The 22,241-nt window shown below is 40.1% G+C and overlaps 1 protein-coding gene across 4 annotated transcripts in view; it reads right to left on the bottom strand.

Annotated features, from left to right (window-relative positions):
- LOC125289176 (zinc finger CW-type PWWP domain protein 1-like) overlaps window positions 1-21,713 on the bottom strand; it is a 34,918-nt gene extending 13,205 nt beyond the window's left edge. Inside the window, exons 1-10 of one of the 4 annotated variants that reach the window (XM_048235878.1) lie at window positions 21,582-21,713; window positions 20,547-21,052; window positions 19,431-19,512; window positions 19,261-19,327; window positions 18,716-18,864; window positions 18,359-18,469; window positions 16,485-16,608; window positions 16,286-16,361; window positions 15,423-15,527; window positions 12,745-12,825 (exon numbers count right to left, since the gene is read on the bottom strand). In XM_048235878.1, coding sequence (XP_048091835.1) covers window positions 12,745-12,825; window positions 15,423-15,527; window positions 16,286-16,361; window positions 16,485-16,608; window positions 18,359-18,469; window positions 18,716-18,864; window positions 19,261-19,327; window positions 19,431-19,512; window positions 20,547-21,052; window positions 21,582-21,597 — 1,317 coding nt within the window. In that variant the 5' untranslated portion in view covers window positions 21,598-21,713. The remainder of the gene's footprint in view (window positions 1-12,744; window positions 12,826-15,422; window positions 15,528-16,285; window positions 16,362-16,484; window positions 16,609-18,358; window positions 18,470-18,715; window positions 18,865-19,260; window positions 19,328-19,430; window positions 19,513-20,546; window positions 21,053-21,581) is intronic. The other 3 variants (XM_048235880.1, XM_048235877.1, XM_048235879.1) reach the window with 3 other exon arrangements.
- Window positions 21,714-22,241: the final 528 nt, after the last annotated feature.

Here is a 22,241-nt window from a genome sequence, read left to right as displayed (position 1 = left end):
CAAACATGTATAGACAAAACACAATGAATAACATTAAGCATTGAGAGAGCAAGAGAGAATGGGTGGGTAGGGGAAGCAAAGAGTGAAACATAAGAAGAGAAGAGAGAGGTGATCAAGCATCAGTAGGATACAGTGGGTTAGAGAGTTGAGGGGTGACAATGTTATAATCAAGATGAGTGTTGGCGTGAGGTATAATGTGCTATAGCCAGGTGGTGATATTAGGGTTGCGATACAGAGTTCCATTGACATAAAGTTTATCGACTGACAGAGCTGCTCGTTTGCCCTCTTACCTCAGTTGTTTCATTATGGGCAAGATCGAGGGCTCTTCTTCTTTCCTGTATTTCTTGTGGGAATTGGACGTTTAGTCTGAATGAAGTGCCTTTCAGTTCTTTTCCTTTGCTTTTGATGAATTCTTTGTGTTTGAAGTGTTCGAACTTGGCGGAGAATGTCGAAGGAGGTTTTTATTGTCTTTGGAAGTGAGGCGGTGTACACGGTGGAAGGTAATCTTGTCAACTGTTTCTGGCGGTAGTTTGAGATGACTGCAAGAATTCTTTAACTGCTTTCTCTGGGTCGTCAGGTGTATCTTTAGAAGTTGGCAGAATTCGGAAAAAATAGGGTTATCAGCGCATGCTGCGGCACTGGAGTCTAGGCACTGGTCTAAGTTGTTTCTTTCATGATCCGGTTTTTGCGGGTGAGTTGATTAACCTGGTCGGATAAGTTTGTGATACCTTTGAGTTCACAGTTTTCTAATGCGAGTGTGTCGATCTGTGATTGGGAAAATTCGAGGCTGGCTTTTAAGTCCTTAATATCGTGCAGATGTTCCAGTATTACAAGTTTGCTGTTTATGGATTGTAATAAACTGACCTCGATGGATGTAGAAGTAGCACTAGCGGGAGGTAATAATTCTGGTTCAGTCTCTGTTGAGCCGTCGCGGGTGCATTTCCTGCTGGGTTCAGATGCCAAAATGTCCGGTGTTACCGGATATACGGTTTCTGAGATTCTGGGTTTCCATGGGTGGAGTCAGGTGGAGTTTAAGCGTGAATATTTATAAGCGGCGGAGGATGTGTGCTTGTAGCGCCCTAGAAGCATTCATGAAGCGTGACTCAAATGGAACTGAAAATGTTGGTAAAGAAGCTAGAAGACTACAGCAATTTTAACACGTTTTTGAATGTTGATATGGGTTATTGTGGAAAAACGTGACAATTTCGACGACCACTGGTCGAGTAAGTGTACGATTATGCAATTTGGCGTATATGTTTTGATCTTGTGTAGCCTAGACAGGCAGGCTACAGCCTATCAAATTGTCATTAGGACTTTCATTTAGCCCTGTTTAAATGGGCTTTTTAGCACTTAACGTTGTAATGTCAGTGGGACATCATGGTAGATGTCTTTTAAGTGTCAGTACATCATCTGTTTACTTTTTATGTGTGTGATGTCCAATGAGTTTCGAGGTTTGGTCATGCATGCTTGCCTACACAAACATGTTAGCCTAGTTTGACAAATTTACTTGTGCTGCATGCCCAGCTACCTCTGTTGCCAAAACAGATCATTAAGGCATGCTTTATTGGACATTCTGATATCTTGGAGTCTTGTGAAATAATAAAACTTGTTTTATACAATCATGTTGTTATTGTACCATTAGGGAAGCAGGGCATCAATATGGGCCATGCACTTACAGTATATTGGTTATGTTTATCTATAAAGGTCATAACTACATTAAGTCAATATGCTTTATTACCTTACAAACACTGTCTAGCTTTACATGGATGATGCCTACTTACCAGGGTTTCCGTTGTCCGGTAATTACCGGAAAAAAATGAAATGTCCGACCAAATTAAATCTCTCCGGTCAAATTGTCCAATTGAAATGGGCTAATAATCCCGTCCCCTAACGCAATCTGAATTTGAGAATAAGCCTTAATATGTAAGCCTATATTATACGTCATCTGGCTATGTTTTTAAATGAACAGGCTCTACCGTTGTTTAAAGTAAGCTATTAAACAACACGCATAGCCTACCCAGTAAACAAAATAAAGTCCTGGCGACGTCCCCTAAAGGTCCCCTGGCGAATGTCACCTCCTCGACATTGTGTAGGGTTCCCTTTACGCCCCTTGGGACCTCTGTTCGAGGAGGGTTTAAAAAGACGTCCACGAGACTTTGAGAGGACGATCCTGTAATGGTCACCATAACGTTATGCGCGACGTTTATATTTCGCAATGGTAAAAAAAAAAAAAAAAAAAACATGAAGCGCGATTTGGTATGATATTACATCCTGTAAATCTCAGCGTTGCTAGGAGAGAGGTACACGGAACATGAACACGCATTAATGACTTGCTCTACAACTACGCAATCAACTTCACTCCACCTCATATTTTCACGCATGTATGAAATCACGTCCTCCGAATGCATTACACTAATGATGAGTAGACATGGACATTTATACCGGGCTAGGATGTGCTGCTTTCACATCTACGGTGTCATTTTTCTTAATAAACTAATCTGACGTTTTTAATGGGCATATCCGTAGCATATTGTTCAAAACATCATCAGAGTAGGCCTAGGCTAGCCTAAGATAAATTGTTCAAACCATATTGTTTCAAAAAAGATTAAAAACTAATAATAGCCAAACATACTAAATGAATCGCAATGCATGCTGGGAAGCAAAACTCAACATGAAATAAAGTACATGAAACATAACTAGAATACATTGATGTTTTATCCACTCGTTTTCTTGGACCTGCTGTGATCAAACAGGGACAGCCTATAAATGTAAGCCTTTCTTCCTGGAACATTGCAGATAAAGAAAAAATGTATCGTTTTTCTCTAGGCTATGAATGCTCTTTATAGCCAACTTTAAGATGAAATAAATAGATTCTGTGTTTCTATTCTATATCATTGTTTTATTAATAAACAGTAAGGCTCTGGTGAGGCAGAGAGCTTTGCTCCTCGTTAGAAATCTCATCGGATATGTGCACTCTTTGCTGTTTCCACAAGGAGCTGCTGTAACATCGGGGGGACAGCTAGGCCTATCGTGACAGTTTTAAACGCGCGAGCATCGTCAAATAAATTACAATGACATTTAAACAAGTCATGAAGAAGCAGTATCCTTAATTCTTCTGCAATGTAGAGCTAGATCGTTTTGCTTTACAAATTAAGTAGTCACTTATGTTGATAGACAACCCTAAACAAATGCTACGTGGTCTGTTTTTAACATTTCTATAGTTTTATTGGTTTTATTGCATCGTATTCAGCTCCAAAAGCCGGTTCAGTCCCAATTCGGCCGTGTGTGTGTTTCTGAAAATAAAACAGATAATAAGTATGTGACTACGTTAAATAAACCGCTGCCTATTTAGATCATGCATCACGTAATGACAGTTATCTGAAGAAAAGCGCATTGTAGGCTAAGCTAGAAGCTAAGAACAGCGACTTTGCTAACATTTTGATAAAATCCCTTACCTAGTTTGTAACGTTATGCATGCAGACATGCTGAATTATGTAATTATGTAGCACATACATTTTGAGTTTAACGTTAACCCTTTTCCCAGTTTATGAAGTTGTGCGTCTATGAGCAAAGTAGACATATGGTTCTGGAAAGTCTGCACCGGACGTCACGCATGGATATGTCTCCGTCCCAAACGATAACTTGATCCTGCCATGTCAATAAGGTCCCCGGAACGCCCGCTAGAGAACATGCAAATGTCATCGAGGGACCTGTGATGGATCCCGGGACCAATCGGGGACGTCGTGAATGTCGGCATGAGGTCCGGGGGACGTCCCGTGTTTGTCGGGTATGCTGCATTTCAAATAGGAAGTGCACGCTTAAAACGACCATGTTAAACAACGAACAAATGAGTGAGGCGGTTCAAACATGCCCAGGCCCAGGCAGACTAGCCTTAAAAGTTTTTTCAGAGGCCAGACGCGATGGATGATGATAAATTGGTAACGTCTGAAGCCTCAGCTGTCCGGTCAACTCCACCACCACCAGATAAAAGGCAGAAGTGTCGGGCGTATCTGTCGGAATCAGTGACATTGGGATTGGAAGTGGAGTTGCGGGGGGTGCGGCCGCTCCAAGACACTGTCATTCTCCGTGTATAGGCCTACTGGACATGCAAAGTGTTCTTTACCCAAAGCATACAGTAGGCCTATGCGTTCTCTGTCTATGATCTGCAGGGTTAGGGCCTCCTCGACGAGGCAATTACTGGTCCGCCGATCATTTCTAGCACAATTAAACGGTATCATTGAATCACGGCCGAAAGAAAAAGAAACTAAACATTTCCCAGGCCAGAATGGGAAACATTTCTTAATTTATTGTTATCAAATAAAGAGGCATAGCATTAGGGGGTAGTGGTGTGAGCGCTCATTCTTGTGTGTGCGCATCTGTGTTAAACAGTCACCACTGGAGATAACGTGGGTAGCAGCAACAAACAACGTCGCCTTTTTAAAACAACGAACGAAGCGGACTCTTGCTGTCCATGAAAAGATACTGGCTAGATCTTGTTAGGCATGTTTAACTTAGGCTAATGAACATGTTGCATTCTATACAGCCTGATTATGTCATTCTTTAAGCTACATAGCCTGTCTCCAGTTTTCCATAATTTGACTAATTAAGAAGCGATAATAGGATATTTGACCGGCATATCATCAAAATGTTCGGAAAACGAAACCTCTGCCAGTCACTTTGACCGGCACCATTTTTTTCTAGCGGAAACTCTTACATAAGTCCTTCAGATACACAAGATGAATGGGTTAATGTTATTAATGTGGGGTATGGTCATATAGAATCTGTTTATTCAAAAGGTAATGGTTACAAATGCAATTAAGTAGTACTTTACAAGAACCTATGTGCTCAATGAGGATGATTGGGGGGGGGACTATAACATAAAGTTCATAAGATTGAGGTGAATGACTACATATGGGCTGATTATAACAGGTAGTAATCTGGCCCTTCAAACCCCAAATGAGTCATGTGATGCATAAAGGACCCCTGAAGAGTTTTTACCTTAAAATAACGTTTCCAAAATCATTTTGAAAGCCCATACACTCTTAATAGAGTTAATGGCATTTTGAGCAGGTCAGCTTTGAAAGTTTAGGTAGGAACAGTTAGGTCCTTCAGGTAGGAACAGAGAAACAGACAACAGAATTATGTTTATGTTCATTATAATATGAATTATTGCTTTCTTATTGTAGTGTATCATCAAGTTACTTAGTTGCCTGCTGTGATGAAAATATGTTCACCAGCACTCACCAAAACACACCACTCCACTCGTGTATTTGATGCCAGACAGGCTCATCTCATGCTGTTCTATATGTATATGCCTATGAATTTACATTTTCGACCAAATCTGCTGTTATGTTCTATTCCCTAAGAATATTAGGCTAACTTGGCCAGACTCCCTAGCCTGACGTTGTCATACTCAAATTCTAGTCAGACTATGAGTCTGATACTGCTCCATTGGGACGTAATTATGGGTCGTGTTTCAACCGATACAGGGGGGGAATGCCTCTGCACTCAATTGGATAGACCTAACCAATCAGAGCAACAAAATAGCTTACCATGAGGTGTAGAAAAAACAACCTAACCATCCTTCTTCTCCTATATCCCCTCCGCTTTTAAAAATAATTCTGTTGAACAGTGATACAGTATGCTACAAACATGTTAAACAGCTGGGAAAGGCTGTCGCAAATCCCTCGAACAGGTGGTCAATCAGAGATTTCAAACAAACGAGGGAACATGTCACAATGCAACAGCGCTGTTTTCCCTTGATGAAAGTGAAACCACCAGTTTTCCCACATCTCAACTTTGGCCAAAGTTTTTAGAAATAATAATTTTCAGTGATACAACCTCATTATGAATGAATTTTCCATATGGGGTCTTAAAAGCCATGTATCCTTCTAGCCACAGCATTTTTGTTTCAAACATAAGCCTAATCTAAGCTGCTGTTCGATGATGTGATAGACCAGGGCGCTGTTGCTCACCTGTCCATCATCGTAAAGCCTGATTTGATTGGTCCGCCCGATTTAGGGCGAGCATACTTCCACCACAATGGAGCAATGCCAGACCGAACTTCCCGTGGGGCGGGACTAAGTTCGGAATGGCACCCAGGCTACAGACTCCCTCTTACAATGTAAAATTAAAATTGAAAAGAATAAACTGCTGTACAATAGATAGACAGGGCACCCCATTTCTGCCCTTTCAAGGCTGATTACCCAAACTTTATTTTGTATATCCTTATCCTTGCACACAATACTCTGTGGGTATTTTGGTATGATAATATTGTTTAACTTTGAGTTAATACTGATGTTTTTTGTCTTGAAGATAAAATGTGATTGCTGCCAGGGCTGGTAGGCCTACCACTGAATGTGTAAACTGGCCTGACACTGAAGGACAGTTTATTTGCCCTGGCTGTAAATAACTAATACAATAAATTGTTTTTACAACTTTTTGTGTGTTTAGTTATGTGTAGTAATTCCTATAGATTATGTCTCAGGATAACATATCACATGTGCATGAGGGCAATGACAGGATACCATTTGTTCAGAGTTAGGACATGCACAGGCAACATGGGCTATTTCTTGCACAGACATTTGTGTTGTAGGCTATACAGTGGGTCAATCTGATGTAGGCTATGTTGCTGCCTGGGCTAACATCACTACAGATGCACAGAGGCTAGGCTACAATCAAAACGATAAAAACATAATAGCCTAGCTAGGCTAGGACTACCATCAAGGCCTACTGTGTAAAAATCGACAATATCCTTAATGGTAAGCGACCCACTGAATCTGACACAAAGTTTTGTTTGACTGGCTGCGACACAAGATAACAACATTGATTGACGCCAAATTGCATCTATACTCGAACACGACATAGGGCCTGTCCACACGGAGACGCTTTTTAGGTTAAACGCAGAGGTTCTGCTTCGTCTTGGCCGAGTGTCCAAACGAATCCTGTAAACGCACTGCCTTAAAACCGCGACTTTTCTGAAACCTGGTCCCAGAGTGGAGAAATCTGAAACCGTAGCCCGTTTGAGTTCGTTTAGAAGTTTAAACCGCACATCCTGCTAGCGCGATCGATGATGTCATCGCCACACCTCAGCTGCCCTGGACTTGCACTTATAGTATTGCCTAATAATACTAGTTTTCATACATGACATTACCTACGATTACACTCCGTTAAGATAAATATCACAACTGATGCTTGCTTGGCTGGATAGCTTATGACTTGGTGGACTGAACACTGTTTTTCCTGGTGTTTTTTTATGCATTCTAGCTACTGTCAGTGACGCCGAGAGAACTTAAGTTATTAGGAAAGTCGCGGTGTAAGTTTAGGCTACATTAATTTGTGCGTAGTGCCATTGTCATTCATTTATTTTACATGTCTTACAACATATATACATGCATTCACAGTCGAAAGTGAAATCAGATATAAGCATACAAAGACGCTTTTTAGAACTCACGTTAAGCCGATGGTAGCACACTGAATGCGAATGCACGATTTGATGCAGGCAAAAGTATTGACTGTTACTAACGAAGGTTTTATAGCAATATTATAAATGTGGCGACAGAATAGCCTAGAACTTGGGTAAGCCTTGCGTTTAGTAGCCTAATTGCGGTGATAGCCAAAACTAATGTGAATCACGGACTATCCTACAACCAAAGAAAGTAAAGGTGATTAGTAGGCCTACCTGCATTAGCCAAATAAAGGACCGGACTGCACCCTTCACAAACCGTAAAATAAAGTTTATTAGTTTTACAGTTGACTACAGTTGACAGTTCACCATCAGTCCACACAAACAATTCTGGTTTCCTTGCACTAGCCATTTCGCCGTAGCCTATTCTGTCTGTTTTTAAAGCGCAAGTTTTGCAAGTTTTGGTGAATTTCTGTAAAGACACAGTGCCACCTATAGGCCTGGGGTATGAAGTAACGTGTTGAGTCGTGTTGAGATGGATCCGTTTGGACGCAAATATTCTTGATACGGTTCCAGGGAAGACGGAGGAAAAAAAGATCGGTTTGGTACGTGTGGACTAGGCCATAGTCATACTTTCCATTAATAACACATGACAACATCCAAAAACGTTTTACAACGCCGTGGTCTTCTACTTTCTTTGACAACATTTTCAGTTCCATTTCATTCACGCTTCAGCAATGGGCGTCTAGGCACTCGCGCACGACATCCTCCGTTCATAAATATTCACGCTAAACTCCGCCCTGGAAACTCAGAATCTCAGAAACCGTATATCCAGTAACACCGGAATGAAGAGGTTGCCGTCGGAAAAGGTGGAAAATATAAACCGTTTTTTGATGAGAGGTGTAGAGAGGTAGTAATTGTTTTTAGCAGAAGAGAAATAAAGTTTTGTATTCTTGTATGGCAAGTAAGTTTTGTATTCCTCTTGGCGCTTCACCAACCTTTCGAAAACTTTTCTCAACCTTCGTCGTACTCAGCCTCAGCTGCCTCCTCCTCCATCCAGCCTTTTACTGCAGATACCCTCGCCTCATTTTTTACAAACAAAGTGGCGGCAATCAGCAGTCAATTCTCTTACATGCCCCTCAACGCATCTGACTCAGATACCGCACTCCTACAACCTCTAGGGACTGCTGGAACATCTTTTTCAGCATTCACTCTCTCCGAGAGTGTCAGACTCCTGACATGCAGCCGTCTACCACATGCTCACTGGACCCCATACCTGCGAGCCTACTTCAGTCCATCAGCCCGACCATCGGCTCCAGCCATCACACATGTGATCAATGCCTCGCTAACCTCGGCACATTTCCAACAGCGTTCAAAGTGGCCGGGTAACCCATTACTTAAAAAAGTTTCTCAAACCCTGCTCAAGTCGAGAACTACCGCCCTGTCTCACTACTGCCCTTTCCTATCCAAAGGCATTGAACGAAAGCAGTCTCCAAACAGGTCTCTGACTTCCTTTCACAGAACAACCTTCTGGATCCAAATCAGTCTGGGTTCAAAAGCGGCCACTCTACCGAAACGGCTCTGCTGTCTGTAACAGAAGCCTTAAAGAAGCCAGGGCTTGACGCCGGGTCATCAGTACTCATTCTGCTTGACTTATCGGCTTTTGCCTTTGACACGGGTTAATCACCGTATCCTTCTCTCTATACTCGCTGACATGGGAATCTCGGTTTTGCTCTCTCCTGGTTTGAATCCTACCTCACAGGGGCCTTCGTTTGCGTATCATGGCTTGGTCAGCTATCCGCGACCTCACCATCTCACCACAGGGGTCCCCAGGGCTCAGTGCTGGGCCCCCCTCCTCTTTGCTATCTACACCACCTCCTTGGGACAGATTATCCTGGCCCACGACTTCTCCTCATACCACTGCTATGCAGGCGACACACAGCTCTATCTGTCGCTTCCACCTGGCGACCCCCTGGTTTCAGCCGCCGGATCTCAGATTGCCTTTCAGACATAGCTACATGGATGAAGGCACACCACTCCAGCTGAACCTCCAAAGACTGAACTGCTGGTCATCCCAGCTAAACCTACCATACACCACGACATCAACATCAAATTTGACTCCCTGTCTGTTTCACCGACCAGGACTGCAAGAAATCTAGGAGTTGTTCTCGACAACCAACTAAACTTCTCAGATCATGTTGCCTCAATTAGCCCGGTCATGCGTTTAGACTCTACAACATCACGGAAAATCAGGACTTACTTGACTCAAGATGCTACCCAACTTCTGGTTCAGGCAATAGTCATCTCGACTCGACTACTGCAATGCCCTCCTGACAGGTCTCCCAGCCTGCGCAGTGAAACCACTTCAGATGATCCAGAACGCGGCGCCTGGTCTACAACCAACCTAAAGGGGCACATGTTACCCTGCTGCTCATCCAGCTACACTGGCTACCTATGGCTGACCCGCATCAAATTCAAGTCATGGCGAGTCTTAACAATACACATGTAATAATCTTTTTGTCCACTGGTGATTGTTTTGGCGCTGTTTTGCGTTTGCCATCGAAAACGGAATGAAATGTAGGCCTACCTGCTAACAATGTAAGAGGCCTATGCTGACTGCATCAGGGCTCAAAGTATTTTAAAAGTTTATCAATTAATTGTTAATAACAAACTAACTTCTATTCAAGTCATAATTCTGGGACTTTCTGGGATAATTGTTTCTATTTTTTATTCACTCGTTCTAATGTTCATACAAAGAGTTCACAAAGTTCTCATCAGGTGACTGAAAGTTAGAATGGTGGTCATTCTCATAGTTTGAGAACTTTAAATTATTTGTAGGATATTCATAACTTGAGCTGTGTATGCAAAGACACAGAATTCAGAGTTCACACATTTTTAATAAAATATACTTTTGGGACTCCCTGCTAATACTTTTGGGAATGCAAATGCACTTTTATTAGTATTATTTCATTTTACACTGATATGGCATGATGACAATATAAACACAGCTAACAATGGTATTAAATTGCAATAGCCTATGATTAAATGTAATAGAATATTCAACTAAGGTAGACTGCTGTTGTTCACAGCACTAAGCTATTTATGGTTACTGATATACTCCGAGTCTCTGGCCCTCTCTTAGAGCCAGGCATAGTGAGCTGGCCCTCGGAAGAAAAAGTTTGGGGACCACTGGGCTAACTGAAAAACACTCCATGCCAATCTCTAGGTATGGTGAAGGGTATGTGATAATGTGGGGCTATTTTAATTCCAAAGGCCAAGGGAACTTTATCAGGATGCATAGTATCCTGGATCCATAAAGTGGCCTTTAAAAATAAAACAAATCTGCTTGCCTCTATGGGAATTTAACATAGGGGTCAAATACATATTGCCCCTGTAATTTAAGGAAGAACATTTATTTATTTACGATACATTCTTCATTCACTAAGAAAATTGGTGTCCTTAAAGGGTTTTTTTTACTCATTTTGTTAATTAAAGGTGCTCTAAGCGATGCCACACGTTTTATAGGCTAAAACATTTTATGTCACTTACTGCAAACATCACCTAACCAACCGCTAGCTGTCTGTGTCCTGAATACACTGTAAAAAAAACGCGATCTCTGTGGACAGCCCAGGCTCCAAAAACAACCTGGGCAAACCTAGCCCATAAAAACATAACAAACTGTTCCAGCAAATCACAGACGAGATGCGCGTTTAGGAGAGTTTCAATTGCACGGGAGCAGCACGGGAGGGAGGGGGAGGAAGTAGCAAGCTAGCTCTCTGTTTTGTTTGAAAGTCAACAGAAGTGACGTTACCCAGCATCGCTTAGAGCACCTTTAAGGCATTAAGATCAATTTCTAACAGATGATTTTATATTCCTCTTTTTAGTCAACTTTAGCATGGGTTCAAATACTTATTCTCCCCACTGTATATAAATATATATATATACATATAAACAGCATCATTGTATTCCACATGAAATAAAACAGCTCTACTACTGTACAGTGGAGTGATCTCTAGACCTGCTCAACTTTCTTTCCCCCCAAAACCATGCTGCCAGAGCTCACCCCAGACCCTCTACAGTATTTGTGGGGAAACTTTGCTAAAACCACAGGACTTTTCACGTGGCGTGTGGTGTGAAAGTGTGTGTGGAAGTATGTATGAACGGGAAAAAAATATAAAAAGACAACCTCCCAAAGATCATGAGTAATACCGTATGTTGTAATGGTAGACCTAAATGTACAAATGATTTGATGTAAAGCCAAGATCTGTTCATATGCTTTGTGAGTTTGTGTTGTAAAAATAAGAAGAAGAAGAAAAAGAGAATGACATCGAGCAGCGGAACTTTAAAAAGTGCATCGCTATTTTGATAGTCAGCGGCGCATTTGAAGGAATCTGCTTGCACGCGAGACCGTATGTAACAGTTATTCCATTAAACCATGCTTTTTTAAAACCTAGCAGAGTATAGCCACACATTTGCACTCGCATTTGCATAACACATTTGCACTCGTCTATTATTTGATACTTATTACAGTGCATGAAAATGCACTGTTCTGTTATCCGAAGTCTTCTTCTTATTATTATTATTATTATTACAGTGCATGAAAAATGTACTGTTCTGTTATCCGAGGTCTTCTTCTTCTTTTTATTACAGTGCATGAAAATGCACTGTTCTGTTATCCGAAGTCTTCTTATTATTATTATTACAGTGCATGAAAAATGTACTGTTCTGTTATCCGAAGTCTTCTTCTTCTTTTTATTACAGTGCATGAAAAATGCACTGTTCTGTTATCCAAAGTCGTCTTCTTCTTCCCACCAAATTATGTGTCTAATTCAGCTTCCGTTTAACGTAGAAACTTCGTTCAAACTTTGTAACGTAGGTCTTGAAAAGGACACTTGAGGAATATATTTTTCGTTTTTGTAAACTACTTTTTGAGATATCTACTACAGACAGAGAGAGAGAGAGAGAGAGAGGGGAGAGAGAGAGAAAGAGAGTAAGAGAGAGACAGAGGGAGGAAGATAAAGAGAGAGAGGAGGTCCAGACAGCAGTTTTCATGGTTATCAGTAGGTGAGGGAGAACAGAGATGGGAGAGAGCATTTATCTACAGCATATGACAGTCATCATGACATAAAGTATTTCATAACTATAAAAATGTAGAAAGGGTTTGGGAGGGATTAAAATTAGGTAATTGGTGTGAAGTGGCAACATTCAGAGCAATTACAAGATAAAGAGCTCCCTCTAGTGAGGTTAGAGAGATCATCAGCAGAAAGCACAGAGGATGGGGATTAAGGGTACTGTATATATGCTCTGTATATTTCGTACTGAATGTGTGAGCGCTGTACCTGTAGAGCGAGTTTCTGTGCACGTCCAGCCATCTTTATTGCATCCCTCAATTTCCTTTTATACACCTGCTGCCTCGCCATCTGAAAACCACCGGCCATGAATAAATACCCATAAATACCACCACTTTGCCAGAGAGCACTGACACAATTCAACAACTTCTCTACATATTGTTTCTAAATTAGCATGGAAAAAGGAAAGAGTGTGTGTGTGTGTGTGTGTGTGTGTATGTGAGAGAGGGGAGAGAGAGAGAGAGAGAGAGAGAGAGAGAGAGAGAGAGAAGAATCAATGAACTAGAAAACGCAATTCCAGGGAATTACCAGTGCATGAAAATGCAAAACATATGGTGTGAAATATATTCTTAAAACAGATGATGTGCTAATTGGCAACCAACATGATGAGGTTTAATATAGTTCAAATGACTGAACTAGGTAGATGAGGTTTAATATAGTTGGAATGACTGAACTAGGTAGATGAGGTTTAATATAGTTGGAATGACTGAACAGTTAAATAGGTGGATAGTTTAAAAGGTTAAATTATTTGCTAGGTAGACAAAGTTTAATATAGTTGGAATGACTGGACAGTTAAATAGGTGGATAGTTTAAATGGTTAAATTATTTGCTAGGTAGATGAGGTTTAATATAGTTGGAATGACTGAACTAGGTAGATGAGGTTTAATATAGTTGGAATGACTGAACGGTTAAATAGGTGGATAGTGTAAAAGGTTAAATTATTTGCTAGGTAGATGAGGTTTAATATAGTTGGAATGACTGAACTAGGTAGATGAGGTTTAATATAGTTGGACTGACTGAACAGTCAAATAGGTGGATAGTTTAAAAGGTTAGCCTGAGAAACTGATAGGGTGCAGGTGGCCTGGCCACCTGGGCTAGGATTCTAATTCTAACGGCAGTCTTAATAGAGCCATATTGTATGCTTAAAGCCTGAGTTTAAAAGTTAAATGTAGATAGTGTAATGGATGTTGATAGACAGAAAGTTGAATGGATGTTGATAGGCAGATTGTTTAATGGATGTTGATGGATAGTTTAATGGGTGGATGAGTGAATGGTTTGAAGAGGATGAATGGATAGAAAGTTGGATGAAATGTGTCTTATATCCTTGTAGAATGGAGAAACACAGAGAGAGTTGGTCTAGTTCAGTAGAAAGCAGTTGATACAGGTGCAATCAGTTGAACTGATTCTTTGATGGGGCCTAGATGAGCAGCTGGAAGATGATACAGGTGCAAATCAAGTTAATTAGTCCATTGTGATGTCATCAGCCCATGTTAAGTCTATGGGGAAATTTTGAGTAGTTTTTAATTAATAGTTTAAAAAGTATAAAAGTTACAAAGCTGAAAAATACAAAGCCCACATGTCCTAAGTAAGACCCACGGAACGAACATAGTTTGAATGAAGTTTCTACGTTAAACGGTTGAAGCTGCATTAACTGCGTTAGAAGAAGAAAAATAATAAGAACTAGAAAAGCATTTCCTGAAGGAAATACAGTGCATGAAAATGCAAAAAATATGATGTAAAATATCATACAGAGTAAAGACAAACTATATTGATTGCTAGGTAGATGAGGTTTAATATAGTTGGAATGACTGAACAGTTAAATAGGTGTATAGTTTATATAGTTAAATGATTTGCTTGGTAGATAAGGTTTAATATAGTTGGAATGATTGAACGGTTAAATAGGTGGATAATTTAAATGGTTAAATTATTTAGGTAGATAATTGACGATAACTGACCATTGGAACGGCTCTAATGTTTGCTAGCAGTTATGCTAACTAAGTTATCAAAGATAATAATGTTAACCAAGTTACTTAACTTAGTTAACTTAGCTAATGTTTTCATTTTTAGTAGTTATGCTAACTAGCACTATGTTAACCATGTGACTTAGCTAACCTAGCTAATCATTTTTAGTAGGTATGCTAACTATTTTAACTAGCATGTTAACATGCTAACTATGTTAACCATGTTACTTAGCTAACCTAGCTAATCATTTTTAAAAGTTATGCTAACTAGCATGCTAACTATGCTAACCATGTTACTTAGCTAACTTAGCTAATCGTTTTTAGCAGTTTTGCTAAAAATGCTAACTAGCATGCTAACATGCTAGCTATGCTAACCATGTTACTTAGCTAACTTAGCTAACTAGCTACAGTGGGTAGGAGTCATAGTTGATGACAAGCAGACAAACAGTTACAATGGCTGAACAGTTGAAAAGTTCAGTAGTTTAAAGGGTTAAATTGTTTAACAGTGAAATCTTGTAGTGAGGACTTTTATTTTGAAACAGTTTTTGGCAGAGGAAGCAGTTGAATAGGGTGTGTAGTCTTAATAGGGCCAGTTTGTATGCTTAAAGCCTGAGACTGGCAGTTGATGCAGGTGGCCCGAACACCTGCCATAGGATTTTAATTAATAGTTTAAAAAGTATAAAAGTTACAAAGCTAAAATACAAAGCCCACATGTCCTAAGTAAGACCTACGTAACATAGTTTGAATGAAGTTTCTACGTTAAACGGTTGAAGCTGCATTAACTGCGTTAGAAGAAGAATAATAATATTAAAATGCCTAGGAAGAACAGTACGGTGCATTTTCATGCACTGTAATAAGAAGAAGCCTAGGAAGAACAGTACAGTGCATTTTCATGCACTGTAATTATGGGGAGAGAAAGAGACTAACATTGAGGGCAGTCTGCTCTTGAAGGTCGTTGTAGTCTAGTATTCTGCAGCGCTGCACCCATGCACGAGACGCTGGGCTCCCCAAATATGTCACATGGCACTTACACTGCACACGCAAAACACAACAGTTTGTTACATTTAGTATGCTTATAACACATACATATATATTTAGTATGCTTATAACACAGAGAGGTCACACACAATATTTACTACCTTCATGGACACTACACATGCCTGCATGACATAATTATGTAATGATTGTATCATCACAGACACATGTAAATGAGCTTCACTTGTGTCATGGTGCGCTTACTATATTACCTCTAACATTCCACACTTCTATGAAAGGAAGGTTGAACTGGGGATCAGTGCAGATGACTACAAACAGACTGCACCACAGAGGGGCGTTTGCTTTTGGTGATGTTATGGTAAGTAGGTTAGCAGCGCCCTCTAGTGAACACTACATTTGCTTTCTCGCAGTCACTACCAGGAGAATTCATTTCAGTCATGTTCACTTTGCTGTTTACCAAATAGTTTAGGTCAGGGGTTCTCTGACCAACGTAGAATAGAAAAATTTCCGAGGACCCCCTTCATAATTTAACAATTGTGACTGATATGAGATTCATAACAGATTGAAGTGATTTGTCATAATCACATCAGAGTTAAATGTTAATGTTGGTCTGAGCCATTGTCATAATTTGCTTGTTTTATTGGAGCAAAGGGTCATCATCTATCAATATATATATTTTTAAAAGATAAAGCACAACTTTATAATGTAAAGTCAATTATTTTGCGGATCCCTTGGCTTTGGATTGTGGACCCCACTTTGAGATCCCCTGATTTAAGTTTAAGGTGCTTCCTTACAGGAAAGGGATCTTTTTTTGTCTTGAACTGTAAGAAGTCATTGGTGATCGGATCTCTTTCAATCATGGCTGGCCACCTGCACACACCACAAAAAAAAAAAAAAAAGAAAATCACCTCTCCTGCATATATTTGACCAGGTATGTGTGTGTGCTTGTGTTAGCATTTGTGTATGTGTCTGAGTGTGTGTGTGTGTCTGTACCAGGGGTATCCAGTCTGCTGGGCCCACACCAGTGAACCAGGCACAAGGCTGCAGTAGTAGAACTCCTCCTCCTTACTCACACTCCAACTTTCCTCTGGGGCATCACAACTGCTACGAGCCAAATCTACTCATACATACACACACCCCCCCACACACACATACACACACAGAGCGAGAGACAAAGCGAGAAAGAGAGAGAGAGACACACACACACATCTTAGTACACTTAAACTGTCTGTGAATGTGGCTCTACTACACTACCGGTCAAAAATTTGGGGTCACTTAGAAATTTCCATTTCACTCCATTGTAGACAGAATACCAGCTAAAATCAGTTGCATTGGTTTTTTTTAATCAGTTTTCAGATTATGTGCTTACATAATTGCAGAAGGATATGTCATGAAAGTGAACATAAGATATTAGAAAGGCAAACAAAAGTTAAAGCTGCTTTTGACATGGTAGCCTACAGTGAAAAAAAATGATGCTCTGAATACTGATTCAGCTGTCGCTAAAAGTTTCTATAATTGACGCATTTAACGCTGACGTTTTGACATGCATATCTTGTTCTTCCATCTGAAATGACTCCTCTACCTTTGCTGCCTGCATATTTTCTGTTTTTGTTGCTAAAAAAACATTTTATACAATGGCCTTGAAGTCTTGAGTTAGTGAATTAACTAAACATTGTTTGCTGGTAACTAACAAGCCACAAATAGACTACAAATTATATAATCACTGCGTGTGTGCATTCTTATTCTCTCTCCTGTGCAAACATAATGTGTGCGTTCCATAGCCAAGTGTGTAGCCTAGTTGTGCTGTATAAAGTGAAAAAAAAAAGAAAATTATAAACAGCCAACTGTCATGCAGTTAATTGGCTACAGTGCAGTGAAGAGTTTGGAAGTTATGGTATGCAACTTCATTTATGAACCAGAACATGGGTCAAACAGTTGGCCAAGCCTCTTTCTTGTAGCCTACCTGTTAAAACATCCGCCAGATAGTTTAACCCTTAAAGGTGTAGGTTTTTGAACGTTCTAAGTTCCGCAACAATTGAAGGTTCTAAAATTCTATGTTGAATTCAATGAACCCAGATATTCTTTAGAATGTTCATTTCTCAACATTCCCGTCACATCAGTGTGACGGTACTCCTTTAAGGATAGCCAACAGCCAATAGGCCTACAGATTCTTTTTTAAAGTTATTTCTCAACTACTGGCTAAATTATCAAATGGGTGCTTTCTCTTCGTCCTCCAAAAATTACAGATAGTTCAGTAGAGAGCCATTTGAATAAATTACGTAGCATTTGCAATTGAAAACGTTGTGATAAGTAGGCTATTAACTTTGCAGAGTTAAACTTGAATGCATCAATTTTGAACAAAGTTGTGTAGGCTACACCGCGCCAGCTGTAGTCTGCATGAACAGTCCTTGGGGGGGCCTGAAGCCAACACATTTGAGGGAGAGCGGTGCAGTGAGACTGCGTGCTCTCCCTGTGCACATCTCTACAATGAAACAATAATTTATCTAGGCTAATCTATATTTTAAATAGGCAATTACTGCATGCTGCTATGGAAAACCTAAGTCAATTTATTAGAGAGACTGTGAGTAATGCAGGAATGGACAGTTTCATTTATTCAGTAACTGTAAGTAGTTACTGAAATTTGAACTGTAATTTGTTTACCTTACTTTGTTACCCAATAAAGTAATTAAATTACAGTAACGTGTTACTATTTAACTTGTTGTCCCCAACACTCTCCATATGTGATACAGTAATATGTGATACAGTGTAATCTCAGACCTGGAATGAGAGCTAAATCTGAGATCAGCGCACTTGCTGATGCGAAGATGCATGTGTTAATTTTCTTGTGTGCGTATGTGCACACATACCCGTGTTCTCTCTACAGGTCCAGTTTTTGGGTAGGGTTGAAGGGTCTGTATAGTCCTGCAGCCTTCTCCACTTCTTACATTCTACTCTACTGCACTGAACCCACGAATCATCTAAACAAACGCAAATGTACACGCGGTTACACACATATTAACCATCTAACCACATTCTCATGATTTAGTCACAACTTTCACTCTCACTTTCTTTCTCTCTCTCCCCCTCTCTCTGTATCTCACACACACACACACAGCAATATCGTATTTCTTCATAGGGCTAAAGTATCTGGCAGCACACCTGCACACTATACTATACTTTTATATAGCACATAATGCAGTACTGATCTGACAGAGGCTACATACATTCATCTGCCTCGCTATCATCCTTTTTTCTCCTCTTCTGGCTCCCACTCTTCACACCTTTCTCTTCTCTTTCTTTGTGGCGATGGTGCATCTTCTCTGTCCTGTCCTCATAGATCTCCCGTTCGTCATCCTCCCTCTCTTCCCTCATCCTGCAATCACACACAGACAGACACACATACATTAGCATACATATTACCTAAGTTGCATGTGTATTCTGCTCTTTCTTTTAAGCCATAAAAAGCTGCTGTCTGTTGATTCATCCTAGATTCATTCATTGACTCATTCCAGTCACTGTACATTATTGTGCACACTTGGGCTTACCACTTACCTGATAATCATTTCCATCAACATACAGTATGTGCATGTGTGCAGCTTCTGTGTGGCAACGTTCATGACAAAATTCATGTTTTTGTGGATTCAATACTCATTATTATTTAGAGAGTTAAAGGTAGTAATAAAATATCTATGCCTTGACTTTACTATAAGTTTATTAAAAGTGCCTATAAAATGTATGTGTGTGTGTGTGTGTGTGTGTGTGTATTTACTTGTTCACTTCCTGGTCTATGCTAGCCTGCAACAACTCCACCTCACTCAGCATGGCTCTGGCATCCTCTGCAGAAACACAACAGTCACACAGAGACACAAGCAAAATAACGGTTCAACACACACACACACACACAGACACACACACAGAGAGAGAGTGCTCTTCACGTACCCATGCAGGTCTCCAATTGTGCAGCACCCAATACGCTATCAAAGAGATCTTCATATTGACTGTCTGTCAATGCTACTGGAGCCTAAAAGAAATAAAAGTATAAAAGGGCAATGAGTAGCAAAAGAAAAACAATGGAGATGGGGCGATGAATGCAAAACTAGTGCTAAACCTATTTTGATGGTTTCTAAATGAAAGATTTGAGCAGACAATCACTCGCTACAGCTCTCTGTTTGTACAGGAAAGAGGAAGAGACCAAAAGGAGCATTTGCATGCGCTACGACATGCACACAAGTTTTTGTGTGTCATACCAAGGGGGACTTGAATGATTCATCATCTGAGACAAGGCATATGTGTGTGATTGCATTGATCTACTGACACATCCAATCCACTCTTGTCTCTACCTCCTGTAATTCTAACATATATGATCTGTACCATAGACTACAATCTATTACAGCCTTGGCACTGGGTTGTAACACAATAAATATACATTATCTGGGTGTTACTAAATAGCACAGCTGTAACAGTCAGACATACTCTCACGTTTTACTCCTTCTACTGGGCTATTAATAGACCTACGGTCAGGGTCAAAATGGAGAACAACCTAGCAGTAACTGGTGTTTGGCTGGATGAGACCCTGACCATATCACTTTCATTAACCTTTCAGGAGAAGACACAGAAAAATGAGCGACTAACTGAGAATATCTAATGTGGCATGTGTCGCATTGTAAGAATATTGCATTTAATGCTGAAACCTTCACAAAAAAGTTGGGAGTAGCTCAACTATTCCAAAATGGCTATGGATATATTCAACACCAGGCTGGTTGTAATTAGTACAGGAAATAATTAAACTCTAGTTTGTAACTGAGAAATGTGTCACAAAACAAATGCTACATATTCTATATTTTCAGTAAGGGGTGTTTGCTACTTTGCAGATAAATCTATACCCAGTCACCCCCTTAAATTTATGCACACAGGTTAGTGATCAAAACAACTTAACCATAACGTTTTGCGAGGGACTTATGAATCACTTCTCTCATCTACAAGGCAGCATATAGGCCTACTACTCTCAAAGACTTTGCTCAATACCTCTTTCTCTTTGATCTTGGGCATACATACATTTTCTCTCCTCTTTTTCTCCTTCTTCTCTCTTTGTGCACTCTCCCCTGTCTTCTGCAAATGTTTGTTTTTACTTGGCATTCCATTTGTATCTTTGTCTCCACCTGTGGCTGGTTCTTGCTGTTTATTCTTCACTTTCTCCTTTTTATCTTTCTGTCCGGTGACCTCCCCCTCTGGTCCATCATCTGAGAGAGACTGACTTACAATAGAATTTTCCATGGGCCTATCCCCTGCTTGACCACCTTCAGTAATAACTTTTGTATTTCCTGCCTTATTTTTTTCTCCTGTGCCTTTCTTATTAAGACCTGCTAAAGGCGTGTGCTTCTCACTCGTCTTTTTGATACCAACAATGTCCTGTTCGAGTGTATCTGTTGTCGTCTTTTCTTCCATCTCTCTATGGGTTTTTACTTCTTTTTTCGTGTCTTCTCCATCCTCGCTCTTTTCTTTTCCATGAGGCTGCTTGTCACGAGCTGATGGAGGAGCGAACTTACGTTTCTCCTTTTGACCTTTAACATTAACATCGTCACATGAAAGAAAAGGTAGAAACTAGTTAGATGATAAACACCAGGTAGCCAAGACAAATTGGCTGACTTGATAGATATGTTTTACATATGCTGTCGTTCATTGAATGAGAAGTGTGGAAGATAAGCGAACACTAAAGTGTGGAAGATAAGCGAACACTAACTACAGTTAGCGATATTGGAATCTGACTCAATGTTAAAGACCAGTTAGCTGCTAATGTTAACTTGATATCTACAAGACATGTTTCTATTAACGTTAAAGTTACACATGTCTAATTTCGTAAATCGGAAACGATAGCTAATGTTTTTGGTATGTATTTACATTAAGTTACATACATTTTGGTGTATTATTTTATAGTTATTTAACGTTACAGTTATGAATGTTACATAAAACATTAGCTGTTATAACGTTAACTTATAACATTGGAGTGTAGCTAAGGTTAAATTGCCGTCAATGGTAATGTAAGTTGACAGTCATGTTAATGTTAAAAATAAAAGAAAGTTACTCAGCTACCAATTTTCATGTCCATTTCGAGTCCTTTCCCTTAAACGCCCTGAAAGTGTAACGTTATTCTCTCTGTGAAGCAAGCAGACTGTTTCTAAATTTGAACCTGAATAACCAGTCAATCTTGGACAGTTATCACGCGCTCGAATTTACCGCCACTTGCACTCAAACGTTCTTTATTTACACAGCAGGGCAGAGGAGCCATGAAAAAAATATTAGACAACTATTTTGAGATGGGAGTGGGATGTAACTGTAAGTATAGTGTAACTACATGCAACACGTCTATTTGGGATAACACATAGGCCTAGCAATATACTGTAATGTCCTGTTGCTGTGCACTTTCAGAGACTCTTCTTCAGCATTCTCCTGATCCATAGCCAAACCACACTGCATTCGATAATTTCCTTATGGTGAGGTCCTGCGTCCTGCCATGCATACACATTGGGGGTAAGTGGGGGAGGGGTGACTTGCAAGTGGCTCGGCAATCGGACGTTGACAAGAGTTGTATTACATTACGTAACAGCATAACAGACGTAAAACGACCGATTCACTTTCCATATTTTGCTGACACTTATGTGTCACAGTGGCCAACCCCGAAATAAAACATTTAAACATTGTTTACACGAGATAGGGGTGTCCGGGGCAAAACCCCTTTTTCTTAGGAAACAC

Source organism: Alosa alosa, chromosome 24, assembly GCF_017589495.1.
Source record: "Alosa alosa isolate M-15738 ecotype Scorff River chromosome 24, AALO_Geno_1.1, whole genome shotgun sequence".
In the NCBI taxonomy this organism is placed as follows: Eukaryota; Metazoa; Chordata; class Actinopteri; order Clupeiformes; family Clupeidae; genus Alosa; species Alosa alosa.
Note: the sequence above shows the minus strand (reverse complement) of the source record. Positions and strands in the feature narration are given on the sequence as shown.